The 23,622-nt window shown below is 40.2% G+C and overlaps 1 protein-coding gene across 8 annotated transcripts in view; it reads right to left on the bottom strand.

Annotated features, from left to right (window-relative positions):
* The window catches only part of Frmpd4 (FERM and PDZ domain containing 4), a 965,131-nt gene that overhangs the window by 17,151 nt on the left and 924,358 nt on the right, over positions 1 to 23,622 (bottom strand). For all 8 annotated transcript variants that reach the window (XM_040744035.1, XM_040744036.1, XM_040744041.1 and 5 more), the window contains 7 exons: positions 20,193 to 20,324; positions 17,934 to 18,053; positions 10,826 to 10,962; positions 6,111 to 6,237; positions 3,225 to 3,314; positions 2,491 to 2,673; positions 161 to 299 (listed from right to left, as the gene is read on the bottom strand). In XM_040744035.1, the coding sequence (XP_040599969.1) occupies positions 161 to 299; positions 2,491 to 2,673; positions 3,225 to 3,314; positions 6,111 to 6,237; positions 10,826 to 10,962; positions 17,934 to 18,053; positions 20,193 to 20,324 (928 nt within the window). The remainder of the gene's footprint in view (positions 1 to 160; positions 300 to 2,490; positions 2,674 to 3,224; positions 3,315 to 6,110; positions 6,238 to 10,825; positions 10,963 to 17,933; positions 18,054 to 20,192; positions 20,325 to 23,622) is intronic.

Here is a 23,622-nt window from a genome sequence, read left to right as displayed (position 1 = left end):
TTGCTTCTGTGGATGCACTTCCCATCTCACCAGTCCCTGGAATCGGCATTCTTAACTATAAGCCTTTACTACTGAATTCTCTTACTGATTACTATTGTTGTGTGAGTGCTCAAAAGGTGGGTACAAAAGTCAGTGCTTCATGAATTTAGAAAGAAAATACCTGTGTCCTGTGTGCCTGCATTTTTCTTGTTGGCCATGTTAAATATTGACCTCCTGGAGTCCACAAGCAGCCGGTAGTATCCAGCCGTCAGACAGGCCAGGTTCATGGCATCTGATGACTCCATAAGGAGTGTGATGGGCTACACAACAAAGAAATGCACAAGAAAGAAGTTTTCATTAAAGTCCTCCTGTCTAAAATATTTATAAATGCTTATGAACTATAAGCCACGGCAGTTACTGAGAAAACATTCCATTGGAGAAACCTAAATTAGGGGAGAAACTCGGAGACAGTACAAGGTGCCTTACTGAGAAAACATTCAGCAGACATGATTATCAAAGGCTGTTGCCTTCACAGAGGAGTTGCTGGTAACTGGCAGAAGATCTCTGAGAGAAACAGAGGCTCCAGCCTGAGCCACATTTCCCAGTAGGGAGGAAAGAGAGGAGCGAATTAAGGGTGTTAGAAACAATGGGAAAGGATTTCTGCAGAGCAAACGAGAATGTACCCATGCTCTGTGGCAGGAAAGGTACCATAACAGTGAGCACAGAGTTCACATGTGCTCACTGTACTTATGGGAATTCATGGACTGAATTTAAAATTCACTTCCAGCTCCTTCTGGAAAGAAATGAGCACCAAGCCCATGAAGCATTGGTTTTCTTTTACAATAATTAAATATCTAAAGAGTAATATTTAAGACTAAGTTGCTTCAGTTACCAAGAATCAAATCCAGGATTCGAAAACTCCAGGAATATTAAATTTGACATTCATGGGGGTGAGGAGATGGCTCTGGTTGAGAGCTTGTATGACTCTTCTGGGGCACCTGAGTTTGGTTTCCTACATTTCCACTGGGTGGCTCACAAATGTCTGTAAGTCCAGCTCCAGGAGCGCCAATACCCTCTTCTGGCCTACAAAAGCACCAGTGTGTGTGTGTGTGTGTGTGTGTGTGTGTGTGTGTGTGTGTGTGTGTACAAACACGTACTTTAAAAATCTCTTTGAAAATGTGAGATTTGTGGTGAAAATGAGTGTTCAAGAGAAATAAATGCTAGTCATAATTCTGACTATAACTGGGTGGAAAGTGTCAAAGAGAGTTGAGAAAAGGATGCTTTTAAAAGAAGTTGTAAATTTACACAAGTGTAAACTAGAGCTGAGAGCCAGGAAAAGACACTGCTAAAACTGGAAACAATGAACTCATGTGAGGCCATGTATCTTGGGTATGGAAGGATATGCTGATAAGCCAACCTTTCTCATTGGCTTGCAAGGATGTGCTCTTGTTGGAAGAAAGAGCAAAGAATGTAGAAATGTGGGAATAGAAAAAAGCAGACAAGAAACAAGGCCAAGACATCTAAGTGACAGGTTTCTACTTCTCACTCTCAGGAACAGGATACTGGCCAGTTTCCATTCACTTGGTTATTGGAAAAACACTTCCCACCTAAAATCCATGAACCACCCTTTCGACCTGAACTGAAGTCTTTGCTTAATCTCTAAGCCACCCCATCATCAGTCTGTCAAGACAGGAGACCATTAGCAGTGTCTTCTCACTCATTTCCATTTGGGATATACTATTCCTATTATTAGTGACAATATCCAGTTCCCATGCATTGTCTTTTCCCTAAAAAGTGGCTATTTCTCTCTGCATCTTGGGCTATCAACTAGGCACTTCAAGAATCTTGACACACTTGTGTTTGGCTAGAAAGTCAATTAGAGTCATTCTGGAATTCAATATGGAGTTAAGGCCATGACATCTCATGTGCATATGTAAAACACGTGAACCTCCAAGCTCTATCATGGTAGTCTCTTCCTGCAGCAGAACATGCTAGTACATTCTGATTTGCTTTGCAGAAAGTTGTTACAATCACTCCAGTGTCCCTTAATCCACTTCTCCAACTCTGCCATAGTGGAAGTGACATTAGGGCTGTGTATCCCAACTTAACCAAGGAGAATGAAAATTCTAACCAATCTAGGGGAACTCTCACCAACTCGCCACGTGTGTAATCCAGTCTATAAAGTCAAATGGGAACACATTTTACTGTGATGTTATATGATTCAGTAGTCTACAACCAAAAGTGCTGAGAGATAACTTGCTTTTTTCTTGCATAGATGGAGAAATAGTGGCCTAAGAAATATAACAATCTGCCCCTAAATCACACAGCAAAATAATGAGGACTAGAGTCCCTGGACTGGAGTTGTATGAATTTATTATTTATATCTTTTCATAATTTGGCATCTGTGAGGCCCTGCACACATCAGCTCTTTCCTGCATGGTGAATACTATCAATATTATCAGAAATGAGCTGTTCAAGCCAGGACCATGGGTCAACATTTGGAAGACTCACCTTCACATCCAGCACGTGCAACTCTACCCTCACCAAATTCTCCTCTTCAGTAAACATTTCAATCCTGTTGACGTGGCTGAAGTCAGCTAAAAGAGCCACCAGATTGGTTTTGGTGTTTATAACATGGCTTATGCCATATCGGGGACCAACCAGAAGAGTCACTTCTGAGCGCTTCTCGGCCTGCTGAGGAAAGAGAATGACATAATATTTCAAAGCCCAGACTTCTTTGAAGCACTTTGTACATCTCAATCTGAGAGCCTGTTTTTGTAAGATCACATTGTTTTCTTTAGAAAGTTTTTCTGGGTCACACTGTACTAAATCATCCAATTAGGAGGACTCATATATGAGTGTAGGGAGGTTCTGATAAATTATGAATAACACAGAAAGTAAACGTTATCATGATACAATATATTTATAAACATCAGAAGCTTTTAGAAGTGAGATTTGTGGACTTTTCCTTTCTGGCGTAGTGATTGAAAAGCCACCATTGTTAAGAGTCCTTTGGTTTCCTTGTTTCTTTGCATTTGTTTTGCAGGGACTGCTACTGCAACGCTATCTGCTTTGAACATTTTTCAAGCTATCTTCAGATAGGCAGTCCGTTAGGATTGAAGACCAGGAAAGACTCCAAGCATCTTTGATTTTTGTCATCAGGGACAACTCCTTGAAGACATACTGTGCCATAACATTTGGCCGGCCTCTGTGGCTCCAGAAAGAAAGAAAGAACATGAAATTACCACTAAAGTTGCTTTGAACACACGGCCCCCATACAGTCGCAGGTCACTGAGGAACTTGAGATAGTGAACCTTGGCTTGCAATGCAGACAGCTGAGGAGAGAAAAGAAAGCTCAAATGTGGATTCCAGTTGGGGGGCATTTCTGCCATGGAAATAAAGGTACAAGAGAAGATTTTTTTTTGCTTTGAGACATGGTTTTATGTATCCTAGTCTGCCCTCAAACTTGCTATTTAGCCAAGGATGAACTTGAAATTCTGATCCTCTTGCCTTCAACTCTGGAGTGTTGGAATTACTGGTGTGTGTCATCATGCCCAGTTTATGAAGTGCTGGGTTGGAATCCAGGGCTCTGGGTTCTCTACCAACTGAGTTTCACCTCCAGCCCCAAAGGAAGCTTTTATTGCTGGGGTCATTGGATGTGAGAAAGACTCATCAGTGAGAAGGGTAATAAATTGTTACATTCTGAGTTTTCTGGTGACAGACTTCAATTGACATCAAAATTCAAGCTTGATTGCTTTTGGAGGTGTGTGTGTGTGTGTGTGTGTGTGTGTGTGTGTGTGTGTGTGTGTGTGTGTGTGTGTGTTGGGGTAGGTGCAGGAGTACAGGCACATTATTCAGGACATTCAACAAGTGAGAACAAAGCAAAAGATTGCTCCCTGAATTGTCTGCCCACTGGGGTGTTACAATAGGTGAGGGACACTTTCTAACTGTGATTAAAGGCAAAGGAATGTGGCATGTGGTGTGTAAATTCTCTAGTGACACAGGAGACTCACCTGTGCATAGAATTTGTGAGGGTATTTCAAATCTCAAGTTTCTTCCACTCTTCTCAAGTTTCTAGGGAGAATAATCTTTCTGAACTCCAACCACTGGGAAACTGTCTGAACTTGCTGTGTAAGTCCTTGTTTTGTTAGTTTAATTTTGAGAATCTGCTGAGAATTCTCTGAGTTGAATTACAAATATCCAGATAGACAAGATCTTTACAAGGACTTCAAAATTGTAGGCTTTTACATAATTTAAAAAAGAGGAATTTGACTAGAAATGTGCCCTTGCTTCATATTGAATGGACAAGGAATGTTTATCAGGCTGAAATTTCCAACAAGGTATAGATGGTCATCATTAAGTAGCAAAGACTGCAAAATTGTGTTTCAACCATGCATGCCTTTCCAACTCTTGCTAACTATAATGAGAGGTATTGCCCTTTATGTAGTTGAGATTTTACACTATTCATTCACTCTAGCTCTTGTTAAAAACAAAAACCTGAAAAAATATAAGGAAACCACTCACTCATGGCTTGAAATGCTAGTTTTTTAATAAGAAACACACACACACACACAATTAGTACATGGTAAATGATAGAACAAACTAATATTGGTGGTTACCAAATAATTATTACAAGACCAGTAGACCAGGCTTGGAAAATAAAGCAAATCAAATTAGCTTACAGAAATCAATTTTGGGCAAATAGGAACAAAAACTGTAAAACAAAAGTGTGTAGGTGTGTGTGTGTGTATGTGTGCATGTATGTGAGGTTATGCATGTATATGAGTGCATGTGTGCATGGAGGTCAGCGGACAACCTCAGAAGTAATTTCTCAGAAGCCAGCCACCTTGTTTTATTGGAGATGGTATCTCATAGGCCTGAAGTTCACTAAGTAGGCTTGCCTGACCAGTGAATTCCAGTGAGCCCCAGTGAGCCTCTGTCCACGTTCCCAGCACCAGGATTATTAGTGTTAGTCACCACATGCAGCATCATTACCAACTGAGAAATCTCACAGCCCTGGGAATCGTAAAACACTTGACCCATAGCATCTTGCTATTTTTCTGAATCTGGGTGCTCACAACGAGGTGATAGGAAACATTTTCCTTTGAATCTGGGAAAGCAATGTGACTGAGAGTGCACTGAACTTGATTATATGTTTAAAAAAGTTTATGGGGTGAAGCCTTATAAAAATGACATAAAATAGGATACTAAAGCCAAAGAACTACCCACATGGATGTTGACTTGTATTGGGGTCAGTCAAGTTTCAATAGCCCATATCAGCTGTAATGTGTACTCAGGCTGTTTCCTATTTTATAGGCTCAGGGATTTAAGACTCCTTGTCTTTCTACTTACTGGACTCTTCTCTCTGTTATTACTTCTAAACCCTACCTTTCTTTTTCTGACCAACAGTATATTTTTAAAAGGTCTTTGTGTGTCTCCTACTTGATGAAAACAGAAATGAATACAAGAATTTTTAACACCAATGATGAGTGACAGAAGTAACTTTCTTTTCTTTTCCCATTGTAGGATTTAATCTAATGTTTGTCACTGGGAATGGCGACAGTAGTGGTTTTGGTCATTAGGGCATATTTGGCAATATCTGGACATATTTTTGTTTGTAATAATTCAGGGAGTGGTTACACTGGCATCTGGTCAGAATAGATCAAGGATGCTGCTTCATATTTCGCAACACCCAGCGTAGCACCCTTGTATCTTGGCAAGGAGCAAACAAATGTCCACAGATCCCAGGGAGAGAATCGCTAAGGTAATGAATACAGGAACAGGCAAGCAGGACCCCTTTCTGTGCATTTAAACTAGTCTGAACAGTAACCAATCACAGGATGAAAATGTCCAGTCTTATCTTGTGATTTGATCCTCTGACTTCAAAGTCGCATGTGCATATCCCATGCCTCCTGCCCCATACAATAAGTAGCTTCCAAATTGGGGGAAAGAAATAGATTACTGGAAGGATTGGTAGTTTTTGTTCCTTTTAGATGCATGCGAATAGTGCACAGAATTCTAGAAATATGGTGTGCCAAGTGTGCTCTTCATGGTCTAATTTTAAATGATTTCTTGACTGCATGCAAGCCTCTGCTTAAAATTTAGATTCTATTAATATGTAACTGGGATACCTTTTTACCCGGTGGTACCAAGTTTTGATTTGCTTTGACAAGGTGGGAGAGTGCTTTCTTGATGTTCTTCTCTTTCATGCTCTGTAGCACAGCAGACGGAAGAAATGTCTCTAGTCCCCATTCTTTCCTGTAACAGAAAGCACATCGTTTACGCCCTGTTCTCATGATGACTTATATTAGACCGAATGATTCTCTGTTGTTTGTGGGAACAAATGGACTCGGTAAAATAGGGCAGCAACTTTTAAATTACATGTAGGAAAGACACTGTTGGGCCAGTGATGCATATGTTCACATTTAAAGGGAAACATACATATTCCTCATTCTATAGAAAGATCCCGAACAATGAACATTGAAGAGTCATTTGTTTAACCAATTTCTGAGTCTCTTAAATCCATCCTATATCTAGATATTTCCAATATGTTTTCTTTGCCCTACTCAGCTTGTCCTTATTGTCTTCATTGATTGTGCATGCCTTAGGGCTACTTGTGTCTTTATTTTAACACACACACACACACACACACACACACACACACACACACACACACAATGCTAGGGCTTTGAGACCAAGGATAAAACCAAACATGGTTGACCAAAAACAATACCACTGCCACCAACAAACCCCAAAAGTCAATGAAATGATTCCTAACAATATTCTGCTACACTCATAGATTGGTGTCTAGCTCAGTTATCATCAGAGAGGCTTTCTCTCAAAGTTGATGGGACTGGATGCAATACCCACACCTAAACATCAGGCAGAGCTCAGGGAGCCCCATGGAAGAGATGGAAGAGGGCAAGGCAGGATTGTAGGAGCCAGAGGGGTTGAGAACACCAGGAGAACACGGCCAACAGAGTATACTAAGCAGAGCTCATAGGGGCTCATAGAGGCTGAAGTGGGACCTTCAAAGGTCTGAACTAGGTCTGCTGCATATGTGTTATGGCTGAGTAGCTTGGTGTTCTTGTGGGATTCCCAACAGTGGGAGTGGGGACTGTCTCTGGCTTTTTGCCCATTTTGGGACCCTTTCCCTCCTACTGGGTTGCCTTGTACTGGGTTACCTTGTCCAGCCTTGATATGAGGGTGTGTGCCTAGTTTTATTGAACCTTGTTATGCCAAGTTCAGTTGATATCTCTGGGAGGCCTGCTCTTTTCTGAAGGGAAACAGAGAAGCAGTGGATTTGGGGGAAGAGGGAAAGTGAGTAGCATACTTGGAGAAATGGAGGAAGGGAGGCTCTGGTCAGGATGTACTGTGTGAGAAAAGAATAAAGAAAAAGAAAACTTCAAAATGAAAAGATAAAACACACATATAAAATGCATATTTATGCATGCACGCAGCACTAAGGCAGGAACCCAAGGCTTTATTCATACCAGTGAAGTGCCCCCAGCCCGGTATCATTATCTGAAAGGAGTGGTTTTCATATCACTGTCTTTTCAAATACGTTCTTTGAGGGTTTTCCACAACATGTTTTGATCACAATGATCCCCACTCTCTCGCCTTCCCAGATTCACCCCTTCTTTACCCAGCCAGCTCTGTGTACTCCCAACCCCCACTTAACCGATGCAGACCAATTTGCACTGTCCAGATATTACTGGACCTGTGTTCCTCCACTACCATATCTCTATGTCTCATCTTCATACTCAGATCACAAGTTCCTTGAGGGTCGGGATTATATTTTATACAAATTAATGCTTTCTACTATCTGATGCAGAATCTATATACAACGCTCAACCAATATTTGGTAGAATTGATTGCTGCCAGCACTATTGCAGACTGAAGATTTTGAGTGAAGCTAGCTATCTCTGAGAGGTTCTGGTCTGCCCAATATTCTACTTGGGAAGAAATGGATAGACAGTAGGGGCAGGAAGGTGTGCTAGTGTTCTAAAGATAGGGTCCCTCACTTGCCTGAAACTCACTGATTAACCACTTCCTGGTTAGTGAGTCCCAGGGATCCAGCTCTGTCTCTGCCTTACCAGTGCTAGAATTACATGCACATGCCACATGCATGGCCAGTTATTAAGCATGAGGTCTGGGGATCAAATGCTGATTCTTATGCTTACGCAGGAAGCACTTTAGTGACTGAGCTGTGTCCCCAGCCCCCCAAATGCATTTTAGTTGTCTGAATATGTTCTCTAGGCATATGCTGTAGGCACCTTTGCAAATGGCAGCCAGTTTTACCTGTATCTAAGAACTTTAGACCGTAGAAGGAACATGTGAATGTTTCTAGCTGATATTGAGATCTGTTTGTGAACAGTCTCTCAGACTACAGTCATTGTGCATATGCCACGGAGAAAAGGGATAGACCACTAAGGGCAGTGAACCACATGGGAAGGCTTTTTGTCATTTAGGTGGCAATAGATAAATTTATAATTGTCAAAACAGTAGCATTGGGGGCAGCAAATTGGACTTCTATTCTTCCCCAACCCAGGCTCAAGAGCCTCTTGAGAAAAGTCCCCAGGTTAGGTACTATGGTATGATACTTTAAAGCCGTCACTGGGAAAGGGCCTTTGGAAAGCAGGATTATATTTATTTGTCCATGTTTTCAGTGCAGAAACAGAGAAATCCAAGGCTATTTAGCACGGTGTGGAGATAAACGTTCAGTCTGGCTATAAGGACTGACACATGAGTTCACCTTTTGTTTTCATAAAGAGCTGCTGGGATGAAGTAAGTGGTATTTGCTTTAGGCTAGAGTATCTCTTGCTGAGATACTGAGTGTTCCCTCTTAACGGATGACCCTTGAATAGATTCATCAGCTGGAGGCAATATAAAACATCTATTTTCTAACAAAAGAGGATCTTTGTTGGCCAAAGAGGGATGCTGGTGGGAAAATGGCATACTCAGCAAGAGAAGGCATCCAAAGTTTACAAACAAGATGTGCTTCACAGTGTCGACTTTGTTGTGTGACATCTTTGCCAGCCACTTCACAGGTTGTTTTTCCCTACACAAATAATAAGGCACTATGCTTCCTGATTGTGGCATTTTCTTAAGAGCCATTTTTATTTTATGTGTATGGGTGTTTTGTCTGCATGTTTGTATTGCACTAAATGCTTGCTTGGTGGTCACAAAGGTGCCAGTTTGCACTGGGTGGAGTTATAGATCATTGTAAATCATCACGTGGGTGCTAAGAACCAAGCTCAGATCCTCTGCGAGGGCAGCAAGTGCTCTTAACCCTGAATGCTTCTCTGGCTCATTTTTTGACAAGGTCTTGTGTAACTCAGGCTGGCTTCAAACTTGTGATTCTCCTAACCCAGGCTCCCTCAATGCTAGGATTATAGGTGTGAGCCACCAGGCCCAGCTGGTCTTCTGCTGTGAAGACACTTCAGAAAAGGTCCCTTTGTAACAGTGGTTCTCAACCTTCCTGATGCTTGGATCCTTTAGCACAGTTCCTCGTGTTGTGACAACCCCCACCATAAAATTATTTCATTGCCTCTTCCTAACTGTGATTTTTGCACTGTTACAAATAATGGCATAGACATCTGTGTCTTCCAATGATCTGAGGCAATCGCTGTAAAGTGGCCATTTGACCTTCCCCAAGGGGTCACCACTCACAGGTTTAGAACCACTCACTGCTCTGCAATGACCCTGGCAAGAAGAGATAACCACCCTGGCTAGAAAGAGTTTAAAGAGACAACTGTGCTCACCCGTTGTTCTACCAGACTATTAAGACAAAAGAATCTCTAAGAAAGGAATTCTAGGAATATCACACTGGAAGAAGGCAAAGGCTGAAGCCTGGTCCCATCTAGAGGAGGAGCTTGCCTCCTAGGAAGAAATTTCACACAGTTCCCACAACTTATGAGAACACCATACAATGGAGACCAGACAATGATGAGTAAGTGGCGGGCAGTACAACGTTTTTGATCAAGACTGCTGAGTTACATATACATGTTGCCCTCTATTAAAACCTAAATCTCTATTTAAATCTAAATCACATGTCAGGGCAGACTTGGGGCCATTATTTGTTCCTCTTCTTATTTCTACCACATGAAATTAATATGCTTTCTTATCTTTTCGTATTACTCATCTTTTTAATTGGTGTATTTCAGAGAGGTGGCCAAATCTAACTAGACTATCACACAAACTACGGCACAAAGAGTATTTCCATTGCTTGGGATTTAACCTTGACCTACTCCCACCCCTGTCCTGTAACAAGCAATTTAATCACTTTTTAGCTCACTTTACCCATTTATATTTGAGTCAAGGCCTGTATGCCAAATGTGCTGATACTAAAGTTTGTCCTCATTCTGAGATTGCCATCTCAGGAAGTTGCTAGGTTTGGTCTTGCACTCAGTTTATAGTACTAGAGCTTGGGATTCTCCTGCCTCAGCTTCATGAGTAAATGAAGTTGCAGTCCTGCACCACCAGGTTCTGCTGTTTGTTTATCTTGGTGTTTTAGAGACAAAATCTTGTAATGTGGTCCAGGCTAGTCTTGTACACATAGAAAGCCTTTTGTCTCACTATGCTCCATTGCTAAAGTTGATGGGATAGAAGGAGTGAGCCATCATTTTAGGGCTCACATGTCATTTCAAAACATACTTTCACTTTGCCTGCAATTTTCTAAAGCTGGGTAAAATGATAATGGATCTCTTCTATTATAAAAGACAAAGTATTTGTATATTTTGCCACTAGTCTACAAATAGTCGGCCACAAACAAGATGAACTCTATAAACAGACACCCAAAAGTAAAGATCCACAGCCTCTCACTGCAATAAGTGTGAACACTTACTCTATATATTTGAGGGAGATTTTCTGCGTCTGTTTGGTGGTGACAGTGGCGATGTACATTTGTAACGCGGCCAGCCGCAAGGCAATGTCATATTTCAGCTCAGGTCCAAATCGCTCCTGTACGACGTCGTTACAACTCTGTGAAGAGACCAGCAGAGGGCGCAGTTCATCAGAGCATGGGCTGCCTTGTGAGCCCCTTTAGAGAAGCAGGTGACATGCATTCCCCAGTGTTTCAACCTTCCCTTCTAAGGCACTGAGGCTAAATGTGGAAACATCACCCCCGTGCTGCTTGGAGCCGAGTCAGTATTTAATTGCACAAACACAGAGACCACACAAAACATTTAACAGTCATCGACAAGCTGTTATTTAAATATTTAGCTTTTTGTAAAAATAATTAGGAATTTAAGAATGGAATTGCCAAACACAGGTGCTGCAGTTGAACACAGAAGCACGGTGGAGGAATGTGGCTTTTGCTTCTGGATTTGGAATCCTGGCTTCCAAACTTCATTCATTTCACACAAGGTGTGGCCTTGGGCAAGTTCCAACTCAGTATTCCTTTCTCTAAAATGGAGTGACGGTGTTTTCCAACCACAGGGTGTTGTGAGGACTAAAATAGTTAAACTATACTTGGAAGCTGTAAGCACATTTGAAAAAACTTATTTATGTTAGTCTTATTCTTACTTTGTGTGGAACTGGGGGTTGCAGTCCTGGATTTGCCAACAATATTTACCATGTTTGAAAGCTTACCACTTATTTGAACTCGTGCCCTTGGTTTATTCATCTGTGAGGGGGGCTCACCGGGACCACTTCACTAGAGATGCTTGAGGATTATAGAGATGTGCTTTATCACAGGGCATTGGTGTATGCTGTAAGGGTAGCTATTAAGACCTTCCATTCATTTCAGTGGCTGCAGCCCTCCCATTTAAAATGTGTGATTATGTGGGAGTTAGTCCACGTCTCTTGGAATCAGTTTGTTCAACTCACAGAGTTTGTGACTGGGGTCAAAATGTAGGTCACGCATCGAATTACACCCTGTAGTTTCCACTACTTGTGAGGCTGGGTAGGTGGATGTCACAGCTTTTCTGTTGCTGGTTTAAGTATCACGAACAAGACAACTTATACAAGGAAGAGTTTATTGGGGGCTTACAGTTCAGAGGGTGCGTGTATGAGCATCATGGCAGGGAACATGTCAGCAGGCAGATAGGCATGGTCCTGGAGCAGCAGCTGAGAGATCACATACTTATTCAAAGGAGGCAGAGTGCTAACTAGCAATATGAGGGCTTTTGAAACCTCAAAGCCCACTTCCAGTGTCCCACCTGCTCCAACAAAGCCACACCTTCTAATCCCCTAAACAGTTCCACCAACTGAGGAGCAAGCTTTCAATTACATAACCCTATGGGGAGCATTCTCATACAAACCATCACAGTGAACTACTAATTCAAGCATTCAATTACATAACCCTATGGGGAGCATTCTCCTACAAACCATCACAGTGAACTACTAATTCAAGGCCTGCCTGACCAAAATCACCAGACTTCATTTCAGCCAACCAAAGTGGCTGGCTATGTGCTATAAAATGCCAAGGTCCCATGTGACCACAGAGACTAGACTTGAGTAGTGTATTTCTCTCTACTGTTACAAGAAAGTTGGGAGCTGAGAACAGAAAGAACATGCAGATTTGTAAGCACTTTTTTATGTGTGGTGACTGACTTTTATATTGGAAACTGGGTTCTAGTGTGAGAAAAACACATCCCCTTTCTTGCATCCTTTTTGGATTGTCTCAAGTTACAGCAAAGGGAAACACATGCTGCATTTCTTTTGCTTCCTTTGTTAAGAGAAGCACATTAGCCATCACCTCATGTACTGATTTTATGCAGTAAAGACCATGGACCACTGGATGGCTTCTGTATGTAATATTTAAACACTGCCTCTTTGGCACATCTTATGCTTTGCCTCTCTTTACAATGGATTCATAGTTCTCGATTCCCTGAAAAATCTTGAAGCTTCCTGGAACACACAGCAGCTTGTATTTGAAGTGGGTCTGTCAAGCAACAAGACCTAGCATGGTTGGGACAAACCCTCAAAAACAATTTAAATCTGTCACTGTTTTTTTGTTTGTTTTGGTTTTAACAATCATGCCCAAGTGCTTGAGGCAGTTAATCCTGGATCCCACATGTTAACAGCCTAGATAAGGTTGTTTTATACAGTCCTCTAAGAGAAACGGAAGCCTACAATGTGCTATGTACCTGTGTGTGCCCACAAGCTTAGGTGTACATATACGTTTGGGTACACAGGCATATGTGTGCCTATGTGTATTGAGTCAAAAGACAACTTTAGATGCTATACGTCAAGAACCATCCACCTTTTTATTATTTTCTATATTTAGACAGGATCTTTCACTGGCCTGGAATTTACCAAGGCTAGATAAATTCCTAGGCTAGGCTAGCTGGCTGGCAATCCTCCAGGATCTACTTGTCTTTACTTCCCTAATGTGGAGACGTTAAGAATGTGCTGTCTTACTTTTGCTTAATGTGTGCTCCAGGGATCAACTCATGTCTCTGTGTTCTTTATGGACTGAGCTATTGCTCTAGCCCTAGATTCTGTTTTTCGAGAAGTCATTTTGTCAAATAACTTTTTTGGAGGGTGCTTCGGCATAAGGATTCAAAACAGAATGTGTGTGTGTGTGTGTGTGTGTGTGTGTGTGTGTGTGTGTGTGTAGAATTTAGCTATAAAAGCCCAGGTTTGATGGTAGGCTCTGTCAACTACCAATATAATTACTTTAGCGGTGACATGTTAGTTTCTTTATCTAAAAGCATGGGTGAACTCTGAAGAACAACTAACTAGAGAATGAACTAATTTGCAAAGCTGTTGTGATAACTCTACGGTGATTAATTCACAAACGGTTGACCCGAACCATTTTTTCCATTGCTGCTGTACCTTGCTGTGGTTGTTTGAATAAGAATGGTGCCCATAGGATCATATATTCAAATGTTTTGTCTCCAGTCTGCAACTATTTAGGAAAGGATTAGGAGGAGTAGCCATGTCAGGGTAGGTGTATCATTGGGAATGGACTTTGGAGTCAAAAGCCCTTGATGCTCTCAGTTATCTTTCTTTGCTGTATCAAGATATAAACTTTCAGCTACTGCTCCAACAAAATGCCTACCTGCCCACTACCATGATTGCCACCATGATAGCATGAACTCTTTGAAAATACATGCAAGCCCCAATTAAAAAAATTGAAATAAGTTGCCTTGGTCATGGTGCTTCATCACAACAGTAGAACAGTAACTAAGACACTTCCATGTAAATAGAATTCTGGGTGAATCATTTGACAAGGCAATTAGTCACTTAATTATTATGTAATTAGTTAAGAATGACCCTGGAGAGATTGTGGGCAATATGAATTACATATATATAAGTGTGTGTGTGTGTGTGTGTGTGTGTGTGTGTGTGTGTGTCTGAGAGAGAGAGAGAGAGAGAGGAGAGAGAGACAGGAAAGAAATATTAATCATCTTTTAATTACTCTTAAATATATTGCTAAAATACAGGCTTTGAAGTGAATAGTAGCAAGCATTTTGCTAAGTACAGGCCATAACAGACCCCACTATAGGCCTATAGGCCTATAAAATGTTCATTCGTAATTAATATATGCTTAAGAGGAAAACAATACTATTAACATCTTTGCAAAGATTTTGGTGGCTCATGGGTTATATCCTGCTTACTAATTGGTATAAACAACCTTTTTCTGAATAGTGGACAGGGTAAACATCAGCAAGAATACTATTATTATGAATTAGAACAGTCTAAATTATTAGAGTTTCTATTAATATATATGCTAAAATCTATAAAAGAACTCACGGGCAATTGATGACTCAGAGATAAATACATATTATCACTACTAAAATCTGTTTGCATCTTCATGCTTCATCTGGCCAATGGTGACTATCCTCATTTGGAGCCTGCTAAGTTAAATTGATTTTGGTTTTATAAAGTGGTATGCATGGCTTCTTGTTCTCCAGACAACTTCATTGCATCTTTGTAGTACATAAAAATCAACACAGGCACACAGGAGACCTGTTGACTTCTAGTAGACAGATGTGTTATTTTAGACACATCGCACATTCTGCGATGCAGCCATTTCCAAGTAGAGTCCAAGGCAAAAAACTGTTCATTTCCTACTCTCCTAAGGGAGAAATTAAGATGATAGTCCCTTCATTTTCATCTCCATCACCCATAGTATATGGCTATTCATCTCCCCTTCTGCCTATTCCTTTAAGAAATAGATAATTCACCACCCACATGAAAACAGAAATATCATCAGTCTTTTTCTTCCAGTTCCTAGGCAAGCTCTCCATACAGGTTGTCTTATTTTGAGGTCAGTCCTCTGGTATAAAAGATGTCTTTCAAATGAGAAAACTTTCCATGCATTTTATGTGAGCAGCTATGCCTTAACCAAAACATAATGCTCCTTGTCTCTCTTCCCCAAGACAAGCACAACCATGCTTTTTCCTTTTACAAAGGCAATGGACTTCGTGTGGTGTTTAAACAGAAGCTGAAAGCACCATCCTGTTATCACGATGAGAATGTAATTATAGAGAACAGCCCGTACCTGTATTTCACTGTCTGCAGCTTTCTACTAACAGGTACATGGAGCTATTCATTTGCAACTAACTAGCTAATAATTGTAGCACATGGTCTTATCGGAGGTGGCCTAGCCTCTGAGTGACACTCAGCAGGAGTATGGGGAAGATGCAGTAACCAATCAGCTGAGAATCAAACTCTTTGTTTCATGAAGTCAGAGTTGGCTGGTTTTCCAGGCCCATTGGAGGAACAGAGGCCATTGTTGCCAAGCCAGGGGTCCATATGACCTATATTTAACATTGAGAAACCCCAGAACATGATAGTCTCACTGTGGATGTTGAAAAATGCAATATACAATTTAAATTACTTTTTATAAATACTGAACAGGATTGGACTTATCTTGGAGATGCAGACCTATCTTCATGAACATTAATCAACCTCTTGAGCTAAAAAAAATCTTGTTCAAAGACCACAGAGGTGGGGAAAATTACTGGGCTCTTTTCAGAGGATCCCTATGCATTAGAATGTACTCAAATATTCTGCTTCTTCCTCTAACTTCATTTCTGATCTCTAGGGCTTATTGCCACTTGATACAAACATACCTAATTTGCCACATCTATCTTGTTTGTATCTCTCTTTCACCTGATATCTACTTTCTCTTGGCTCATTTTTTTCCCTTTTTTGTGTATGTGGAAGGCAAATGACACGCTTACAGACACTTTGAGTGACTGATTCTATTACGATACTTTAAACAGGTTCTTTTTTGAGATTTTCTTTTATATTTATGTTTATGGGTATTTTGCTTATTTGCATGTCTATGTACCACATGCATCCGGTGCCCCTAGAGGCCAGTAGAAGTTATTAGATCTCTTGGAACTGGAGTTCCAGGGGGTTGTCAGCTGCCATGTGGATACAGGGAATCAAATTCAGGTCCTCTGGAAGAGCATCCAGTACTTTAACTTCTGTCCAGATCCAATGAATAGATTATTAATGTTTACTCCAATTGCATTGGAAAATTTAAGTGAGAAAAATAGAATGGATTCACAAAAATAGAGGAACATCTAAATATTGAATCACATAAACTTATCAATATATATCTATCAATACATTTTCTCTGAGACAAATTGTTCCAGATACTCATCCTTGGAAATTTTATTTTTGGGGAAATTATACCGCATAATAAAATATAAGACAGACCATCTAGAGAAGCATATATATATAATCTTAAAATCCTGAAAATGATTAATTCCAATACTAATCTTTATCATGGTGTCTCAGAGAAATTTAAGTACAAAAATGAATGAATAAACACATGGAGAAGGAAAAATTTTTTACAGTATGCCAACTGATCAACAAAGAAGACATAATGAGATTAGACATGTCATTTTAAATCATCATGATAACAATAGATTCAAGTAAGAATCACCAATTAATACTATTAATAAAAATTAGTGGATGACAATTTGATGAAATATAAGGTGATAAAAGTCACAAATGACTCTCCACAAATTACTTATTCATTATAAAAGAAAAGTTATTAATTTTTCCAAGGATACTACCCACATAAGAGTCAAAGTTAGCATAATAATTAAGGGGATAACCTGGCACCATGAGGCTCCTCATGTGCTACACTGAAAAGGACACAGTTACTTATGTCATTCTTTGCAAATTCATAACCTCATGCTAATCATGAGAAAATACTAGAGAAACCCAAATGGGATGATTTCTATAAAATTTCTGATTAGTACTTCTCAAAATTCAATGTCACAAAAGTCACTGAAGAAGGATAAGGGACGGACCTGATATAAGGACACTAGAGAAATATGACAACCATACTATATGCAAAATTAGATTTCACAGTGAATTCTATTCTAGAAAAAAATGATAGCATAAAGGACATTTGGATATAGATAAAGGATGAGATAAGGAACATGCATTGATGTCCTTTTTGATTTTGCTAATTGAACAGAGTTTATTATAATATAACATCATTGTTATTGGAAAATACACAGGATATTTAATACAAAAATAATATATGAGTCAGGTAACTAGCTTTCATGTGTTATATATATATATATTATATGTGTTTTTTTTGAGATGGGGTTTCTCTGTGTAGCTTTGGAGCCTATCCTGGCACTTGCTCTGTAGACCAGGTTGGCCTTGAACTCACAGAGATCTGCCTGCCTCTGCTTCCCGAGTGATGGGATTAAAGGTGTGTGCCACCAATGCCCAGGCAAAAAGTATGTTTGTGCATGTGAATTTCCATGATGAAAGAGAAAAGGATTATATACCTGAATTAAATAAAAAGTACCCATGAGATAATACTAACAATTGATGAATCTGGATGGAGGCTATAGATTACTATTCTTGAAATCTTGGAATTATCTCAAAACAAATACAGAAATGTAAAGAGTACCACACACTTACTTTATGGTTTATTGAGCTTAGTGACAGAAAGAAAAACAATGAAGGAATCAATTTATGTTCACCTCAACATTCATATAGACCAATCTAAAGACTTTACCTACCTGAACATAGAGATACTCAAAAGCAACTGGATCTCTCCTTAACAGGTCAATTGGATCCTTTGGGACAAAACTGATTCGGAAAAGACACCTCATCTTATGGGAGCTGGGCCTCTGTGTCACCTGGAAGACCAAACACCTCATTTAAGAACCCATTGGTGATGACTGAGAAAGGGGTTGTGATCCATAGAATCAAAATCCCCTTTCTTTCTACATTAACAAAAGTCAAATTGGCCTTTTGTGAGGTTGGGGTCCCCAGAAGTAGAGTCAGGGATAAGGGTTTGTACATAATGGACTTGTTAAGGGAATGTCCAAAGGAGAGACTGAGAAAAGGAAGAGAAAGCAGCCCATGAAATGAGAGATGACAAGAGTTCATATACACACAACAATATTACACCAATTGTTATCCTGCTCTGAGACTGTAATAGTTTCATTGTACTGTATGTACTGTATGTACATTGTACTGTATGTAACTGCTTTGTTTCAGGCTATTTGACTCATTTTATTAAGTTTTGGATATCCAACATCAAAGATTCAAAACTTTGTTCACCTAAACAACCATAATGCTTCCCCCAAATGTCCACATAATAGGCAGAAGTTTGAGGAGAACTGCAGTTGTGGAACTTGCTTTAGATTCAAGAACTGGTGGGCCACTCACATCACGCTCTCACGTACTGCCACAGGCGGAAGGTTATTTATTATGCGTAGCTGTGACCATTTAATGGACCAGGGAATTTGAGGCATAGCTCACTACCAATGATAGGACAACTGCTTGCTTAGCACCTTCAGATGAGGTACCACCGACAAGTGTTCTATGCTGCTATTCAGAGCTCTCTAGTAGGATGGGGCTCCAGGTCCCTTGGTGGAAACTGCTTGGATAAGACATTTCTATTGGCTCCCAATTTGCCCCATTTCCATTTTCAACCCCTCTCCCAGTTTTGATCATGATCTTCCAGGGACATGCACACATTCAAGTCTTTGTTTAAGGTTCTATTTCCAGGGAAACTTGGATACACACTGAGCTTTCACTTGAGAGGCTTTGAATATAAGTGATGGTTCCCTTATGACATTGCACAAAATAAGACATTTATTTCCAAGAGTACTTTGACATGGGTTACTTTGCAAGTGACTTTAAATATGGCTATGTAGATTTAAACCTGATGGAAATCAGAGGTCAAGTTTAGATACAGAAATGGCAATCAACATGCATTGCAACTTTCCTAATCCATTCCACCCTGTTAGAGTCTGTCAAAAGAACAGGCCTATTAGAGGTAACTGATGTGTGCAGTGCTAGGTCTTGTTTTTTGTTAAAAATTATTTTAATTTTTAATTACATGTATATACATGAGCACGGGTGCCCAGAGAGGCCAGAGGTGTCAGATCTCCTGGAGCTGAAGTTCTAGGCAGTTGTAAGTCACCTGATGTGGGTTCTTGGAATTGAACTTGGATCCTCTAGAATGTTCTTAACTGTTGAGCCATCCCTCCAACCCCCCTCCACAGATACTTGCATGTAATTATGCATCAAATAAGAATCACTTTAGCATGAGAATTCTTCCTGTACTTTGACTCTCTTGGTGGTATCTTGCTACTTCAGATGATGATGTCCCCTCACTCCCTCTTTCTAGAGTTATTGCTTCACTGAACTTTCCTATGTAAGAGGACTTTGTGGATACTTTAGATACTCAAGCAAGATACTCAGCTTGTTTAATGTTGAGACAAGTGAAGGCGGTATGTTAGATGCAGCAGTAAGCAGTTGATATGTCTCCCCAGAGAAGAGATGGGGGTGTTGGAACCAGGAATTGGGACACATTGGTAGATCACATATTCATAGTGGGCAGGGCCTGGGCAGTGATTGCAGACTTCCAAAAACAGTCATAAGTGTGCACCCAGAACCAAAGACAACATAGATGACTTTGACTTACTTTACATACTCTCAGGAATGACTTTGTTTTTTAATGAATTTGAAGAGGCTAGAGATCAAAACAAGCAAAGAAGCCATTGCAGTGACATAAAGTGTCACTCTGCAGAGCTACCTTTCATTATCTGCCTGGCCTCTGAATGACAAACCTAGAAGAGCAACTGAAGGTCTATGACAGATTGGCAAAAAGGGGGGGGCTATCTCCTTGAGGTGTCAAATGCATTATGAAGGAAGTACTTCCTTCAGGGAGGACCTGGGAGTTAGAAAAGTTCCAGTGAGAGGACTGGAGACATCACAGGCTCTGCCTCCACCAGCAATATCATTTTTGGGGTTACTTCACAGACCTGAGTGAGTGTCTCCTGTTCATGAAGCAAAAGCAGCTTTGTTCCAGCCCCTTCGGTTCTCTGCTCCAGCATGAGAGAGAAGTGTTCAATGCCTTTGATAGACAGCTTCTCTTGCAGAGTTAAGATGACATCCTTACAGAGCAAACAGTAACAGGAAAAGATCAAAATCAACAGTCCCTTTTATTTTTTACAGACTACCATGACCAGAAGGTATTCCATCTATTTAGGCTTCACATTCTGTAATCTAATACTTCCAACTGGCACTAAAATCTAATGGTGTTATGAGTGAAAAACACAGAATTGAGGCTTTCTTTTTCTTGGCCCTTTACGGTTTCTACTTTCTGTGGAGTTCAAATAAGAGAGGGAAAGTAAAGAGCTGGAAGAGGAGCTTGGTGACCATATAAGATTCTTTTTGTTAATATATATGGGTATTTTGCCTGCATATGTACTGTGCAGCAGTTACTTGCTTTGTGCCCAGGAAGGCTAGAAGAGGGCATCAGATCCCTGGAACTGGCGTTATGGACAGTTGTGAGCTACTATGTGGGTGCTATAAAGCAAAGATGAGTCCTTTGGAAGAACAGTCAATGCTCTTAACATTCAGCAATGGCTGCAGCCCTGTGTAAGGTTCTAAATTAGAAAGTTTTTAACAGATGGAGGGCTAGTTTCAGTCTCCTCTTTTTTTAAGTGAGAAACAATCAAACTAGATCTGAAAGTGTTCTATCTCAGTGACTTGTAAAGTATGGCCGATATCCCAAATCTAGCCCATCACTTATTTTTGTAAACAAAGATTTATTGTGACATAGTCAACCCATCTCTTTATTGTCCATGGTTGATTTACTCTCCATTCACTGCACGAACAGCATTGAGCCTGTGAGGCCTGAAATATCCAGAATTTCAGTTCTTCCCCCAAATAGTATGCTGACCCTGGCCTGTTCTGAAAGAACACCATGGCAGGGGTGATGCTACTGAGAAAAGTCTGGTCTCTAATTCCAGTCCTCATGCTTATAATCTCCACAGCACTGGGTAGTTATTCAACCTCTAAGTATCTCAGTTTCTCTACATATAATTCCTTGGAATTGATATAGGAATCACATGCATTCATACTTACAAAACATTTATTAAAATGCCATTTACACGGAGAGCGCAATCACAATAGTATATGTTTATTCTACATCCCTGGGGAAGGTGAAATGTGCAAGCTATGTCTGCAATCTTTTAGAGGATTAAACATTTACAGTAAAAAAGTGTTGAGTACACAAATAAAGGCTGTACTGCAAGGCGCAGCTAGTCTCTGCAGCCTTTCATTTATTCATAGATTTCAAAGTAGTAAATGATCCCTCTTCAAGATAATTTTTAGCTAAAAGTGCTCAAAGTACTGTACATCAGTGCTTCTCAATGGGAAATGATGTCCTATAGCAACATTTGGATATTTTTAGAGACATCCTTTGGTTGTCACAGCAGGGTTGGGGATGTCATTGGTATTGGATGGGTGGAGAGTGGGGATGCTGCTAAGTGTCTTAACAATGCACAGGACAGCCACTGCAAAGAATCATCTGTTCCAAAACCATAATAGTTGGTTGCTAAGGTAGAAAAACCTTTCCATATATGAAGTTTTTTTTGATGGACTGTTGTGCTATTTGAGTCTACTTTATGTCCTTTTGCCATTCCTTCAGGCCCCATTAAGACAAAATCCACAAAAGCCAACCCTAGGCACCCCTCAAAGAATAGCAGTTCAACCAAAATTCCTTGATTTTGTTAAAAGTGATCTAAAATATTTCCTGCTTTAGGTTTTTTTGCACAAAATCCAGGAAAGATAAACAGAACCCAGGCTTTGTATGGCTACATGAACTCTATGTGACAGTTTTGTAAACTGGGGTATGTGTGTGGAAATGACCCTGAGAGTTGCTCTGTATTATTACTCTGTAATGAGAGTTTGGCGAATTGTATTCAGCAGTTGTCCCCTTCCTTTCATCACTGCACTATTTCTATTTTATGCCCACCAGTGTCTGTTGTACTAATAAGGCTGTTAGGTACAAGATGAGATAACTTGAAATTTGTGTGAACTCTTTGCATAGCTCCTAGCTTCCTCATTGTTACCTGCAATCCACCAGGAAATCAAACTCAGTCTAGTGTGAGTTGCTATAATAAAGAAGCCAAAAGTAATGAACAATAGAACTTTTCTTCAGTTTAAATCGGTTTCTGGCAAGAAATGCACTCAAGTTTTAGCATGTCTTCAAGTGCAATAGAAGATGCAATAGGACCTGAGCAATTGAGAACACAGAATAATCCATAAGGACAGAGAGTTTTACAGTAATGTACTTCTGTGCATGGGTTCTAGGGCCTACAAACAACAGCCCATGGGTCCAACTGGTCATCCCCATTTGCTCACACAAAGTGTTTGCAGGGATAGATTAGCATTGCCTAAGGAAAGATGTGGCTCTGCTGTGTCACTCTTGGGAAAGGACTCTTTGCTCTCCAGTGGTCTGCCTGACAGGAATCACTATACTGTCTCTATAGTCCTGGGGCCATAGCAGATAGTCTTTGCTAGCAGTAGATCACAAATAGTCTTGGGCATGCATTATTAACTTGACTTCTAGAGGGGCAAGGCACTAAGTTCAGTCATGTAATTGATCAGTTGTGTCTAAGTGACCAATCTCCAATAAAAACTCTGGACCCCAATACAAAGGGGAGTTTTTTTGTAATCTATGTATATATTGTTATATCATTTCTGGGAGACTGTAACACTGCCTGTAGGTGTCCATGACTTTGGAAGCTGTCCTATGGACTGACTTCCCTTGTTGAATACAACATTTCACCATCTGTTATAATGAACTAGTATGTGAGAGAACAAAGGGTTGAGTTTAGGTGTTCTTCAAGAAGATAATTCACCCAAAAGATGATCTTGAGGACCTCCCAGTACCACATCTCCGTGACTGTTTTCCTGGTGCAACAAAATAATCCAAAAATTCCTACAGACAACAGATGGCCCCAAAGCCAAAATGGTTACTCTCTTGTTCTTTGCAGAAAGAATTTGCTGATTCCCTTTTTAATTGACCAATTAGTAGATCCTAACTATCTTCTCATCATACATTGGTATTAAATAGGAAAAAAGGAAAAACAGTTCATCAGCTGTCACCATTTCTAAGTAGTAATCTTATATGAAGGGGATTAGTATTTTTTCTGGGGCAATTAAGGATGACTTAATGCTCCTACACCCATCTACTAATATTGTGCCTTCTACTGCCTACTGAATCACCATGTATTTAAGGCAATTTAAACCCAGCTGCTTGCTGGTATTATGACAATAGGAATGCACAGCAAGTGGGCTTTGTGGAACCATTTGCACAGGTGAGATCTACTCTGAGTCCTTTTAAACACAGAGAAATAATGGTTGACTATTGATAGACATCTTAAACACAGACTTGATAGT

The sequence above is a fragment of the Mesocricetus auratus genome, unplaced genomic scaffold (genome assembly GCF_017639785.1).
Source record: "Mesocricetus auratus isolate SY011 unplaced genomic scaffold, BCM_Maur_2.0 Super-Scaffold_100003, whole genome shotgun sequence".
NCBI lineage: Eukaryota > Metazoa > Chordata > Mammalia > Rodentia > Cricetidae > Mesocricetus > Mesocricetus auratus.
The sequence above is the reverse complement of the archived record's forward strand: the minus strand, read 5'-3'. Positions and strand labels throughout refer to the sequence as shown.